Genomic DNA, 3,716 nt, shown 5'->3' with positions numbered 1-3,716 from the left:
TGAACCCAGCCTCCTTTACCGTACTTTCACCCTCTGTTTCATGCACCCCATAAATGCCTAAAGTAACATTTTTTTGCTTCATTTCTTGCACTTTTGTAAGATCTGAGATTCTTCCAGCAACTGCATAAGTGCTGGAAATGAGGATGGAATCTGTAGGATGAGCTGTATAAATGTTGTTCAACACATCTTTCACACATTCCCCCAATTTAACATCTCCGTGGACTCGGCAAGCAGCAAGCAGTGTCCGCCATGCAGTAGCATCACCCTTAATTGGCAAGCTCTTGATTAGCTCAAGTGCTTATCAATAAGACATCCATAATGCTCAACCCGTGGTGAAAATCCATGTTCCTGAACCATGCGCTTAAAAATATCCATCCCCTCAATAACAAGTCCTCCATGACTACAAGCAGTAAGAATTGCCAAAAACGTAACTTCATTAGGTCTAAACCCTTCATTCTCCATCCTTTTGAAAAGATGTATGGCATTAACTGGCTGCCCATGAATTCCATAACCTGAAATCATGGCTGTCCAAGATTTCACATCTTTATCACCCATCTTCTCAAATATGTTCATGGCCTCATCTAGAAAGCCACATTTAGCATACACATCAACAAGAGCTGTTCCAAGAACCACATCCAGTTCTAGTTTCTCCTCTTCGATCAAACTAATAACGTAACGAACTACCTGCATAGATCCAGATGCAGGCCAATCTGAAAGAAGCCCCACAAAGGTAGAAGAATTCGGTTTAACTCCCTCATGTCTCATTTTCTGTAATAAGACCACTGCATCTTCAACCAGGCTATTCTTTGCATAGTTTCCTATTAAACAGTTCCATAAGACAACATCCTTTTCCTCTAGGCCATCGAAAACTTTTCGCGCCAAATAGATACAACCCGTTTTTGCATACATATCAATCAATGCAGTAACAACATTTAAATTAGAACAAAATCCGATTCGGAGACAGTAACCATGAAGAGACTTCCCCAAAACAAAGTTCCCTATATCACCAGCTGCAGACAAAAGACTCAACATAGTTGCCACACTAGCTTTAATCCCACCAAAGCACATCTTCAAGAATAACTCAAAAACCAAACTATACTTCGAAACAAAAAGACACCCACCCATCAAAATGTTCCAAGACACCACATCATTTCTCTCAATAAATTCATCAAACACCTTATGTGCATCTTCAATTCTTCTACAAACACTATAGAAATGCAAAAGGGTATTGTTCACATCAACAAACATTCTATTCCCTGACTTCACAGAAATCCCATGAATCCCTTGACCAAACCTAACCTCTAAACTTCGACCACAAGCTTTAAGCACCGTTACGAAAGAAAATTGGTCAAGTTCAATTCCACGATTCCTGAGTTCATTAAAAATGGGAAAAGCTTTATTTGAAAAATTGCTAATAGAATAACCTCTAAGCATTGTATTGAACATGAAAAGATTAGGGTTTTGGATATAACTGCAAATGGAGGATGCATAATCCATGTCTAAAATGGAAGCAGCGAGAAGCTTGCTGAGAGTAAAAGGAACGTTGGTGAGAGAGGTTTTAATCATGTAGCAATGAATTTGACGAACTTCGGAGATGTTTTTGCATGATTTCAATGCAAGAGTGAGTTTGTAATGCAATGAATGTGGTTCCATGGAGAATTGTGTGGGACATAGCTGGAAACTGTGTCTTAGAAATAATGAAGATTTTAAAACTGTCATCAATGAGCATGTCACGTTTGCTTCGCCGGTGATAATGGCAGACGCCACACACTCGCTCGCCGGAAATATGTTAGTCGGAAATAAATATTAATTTGGATTAGTTATGTTTTTGTTTCTTCTTTAAGCCTTGTTTAAGATTTTAAAAAGGTAATTCTTATTTTATATTTTAAAAAATATTTTTTGGGAAAATGTACTTCAAATTTTTTTGTTACTAATTAAAAATAGTAATTTAATAATTATTATTAAAAAACTTAACATGATAAATATTACATATTATTAGAAAAATGTATTTTTTAAAATAATTCTTATAAAGAATTTTTCAAAATAATTTTTAAGTTTAATTAAAAAAAAAAGTCATTTTTACAAATGTGTTGGAACGGAGAAAATATTAAAAATTTAAACAACTTTAACCACAAAAAGGAAAAGAGCATAATAGTGTTGAGAATCTTAGAATCTTAGAGCATTTTTATTATAACTGTTTTGTCTAGCTTGTTCCGTTGGATTTTATTTAAGGTTTCTCTACTTCTACATTAAGTGAAATTAACACTATCATTTTTTATTATAAGTTTCAACATAGAAGGCCCACCTTGGTTTCTTATTTGCTATGAACATTTTTTATTCAGTGATTCTTATTCACTTTTGTGTCGTCATATTTTGTTGTTTCGTTTTCAACCGACTTATGTTTCAATTTCATTTCTCCCTAATCCATAGTATCAACAGTGGAGTTAAATAGATATATAAATGCATAAAGAAAAAGGAGAATGCGAGATAGATGAGAGATGTAATGACATAAAAAGAATAAAGATATATATGAGATAAGAAGAGACTTAAGAAAAATATAAAGATGAGAATAAATAAAAAAAAGTGAACATATTTAAATACAATGGTTCACATATTTTTAAATGTTTGTGACACCTTTCTATCATCTTCTTCTCCAACTCCAAGTTGTTTGATTTATTTTACTATTTCAAATCTTTTGTATGATCATCCTTTTTGACATTTTTTTGTACTCCCCTTTATCATCAAATTTTGAAATGCACATATAGCAACACCAATGAAGCTTAATTTGAGTCTATAGTCCGTGATTTGAAGTTCATTAGGTGAATTCTTTGCTTGTTGGATGGACCCTAAGGGATATGTGTAAGTTGCCGCAGATCAAGTTATTCCAGCTAATGGTCGAACTTTATTATTCTTGATTGATTTAATATTATTGTATCCAATGGTGGATCTTGTGTAAAATATCTGAGGAGTCGAGAGCGACAAATATTAAGTGAAATATTATAATTGAAATTTAAATATTATAACTGAAATTTTTAAAAGTCATATAGTTTTTTTTTTAAGTATCCCACAATTCATACATATTAGACAAGTTGAAAAAAATTAGAATTTCAATTTTTACAAGTCACGCAATTTTCACAAGTCACACAATTTACACATATCACACAATTCAATCAAATAAAATATATCCATTTTATAATTTTCATCTCTGTCAAAAAATTTCTTCTTGAAAAAATGCATCAAAATTAAGTATATAGACACACTAATAATGAAACTTTTAACAAAGTAGTAAACTGAATATCATATTTTAACTAATTGACCGATAAAAAAGTATTCATCTCGTTTATGGTTTACCTACAAAATTGTCTAATTTGCCCAAGATAGATAGTGCACACATTTATTTTCTACCATTAGATCTATAAGTCACATCAAATCTCATTTGATCTAACGGTGAAATTTATTTATCCAAAGATAAAAATAAATTTATGTTTGACGTAAGACTTACTTTACTCGTAAATTATAGAATTGACCAATAAATTATAATTGATTCAAAAAAAAATCCACACTTAACTAACTGGTGAAAGTAACATGATAGTGGTGAAAGGCACAATTTTTTTATTAATTAATTCATTTGTGAAATACATGATTATGATTAGTTATTAATTAATCAATTTGTGAATGATTTTGTTTTTTTGGAAAAATCATTTTTTTTATTATTT

The 3,716-nt window shown here is 31.7% G+C and overlaps 1 protein-coding gene across 1 annotated transcript in view; it reads right to left on the bottom strand.

Annotated features, from left to right (window-relative positions):
- The window catches only part of LOC101513302 (pentatricopeptide repeat-containing protein At1g26900, mitochondrial), a 3,186-nt gene extending 1,350 nt beyond the window's left edge, over positions 1 to 1,836 (bottom strand). Inside the window, 2 exon segments of the mRNA XM_073369269.1 lie at positions 6 to 300; positions 303 to 1,836. Coding sequence (XP_073225370.1) covers positions 6 to 300; positions 303 to 1,719 — 1,712 coding nt within the window. The 5' untranslated portion in view covers positions 1,720 to 1,836.
- Between the last annotated feature and the right edge of the window lie 1,880 nt (positions 1,837 to 3,716).

Source organism: Cicer arietinum, chromosome 1 (assembly GCF_000331145.2).
Source record: "Cicer arietinum cultivar CDC Frontier isolate Library 1 chromosome 1, Cicar.CDCFrontier_v2.0, whole genome shotgun sequence".
In the NCBI taxonomy this organism is placed as follows: domain Eukaryota; kingdom Viridiplantae; phylum Streptophyta; class Magnoliopsida; order Fabales; family Fabaceae; genus Cicer; species Cicer arietinum.
This window is presented reverse-complemented; position numbering and strand designations above follow the sequence as displayed.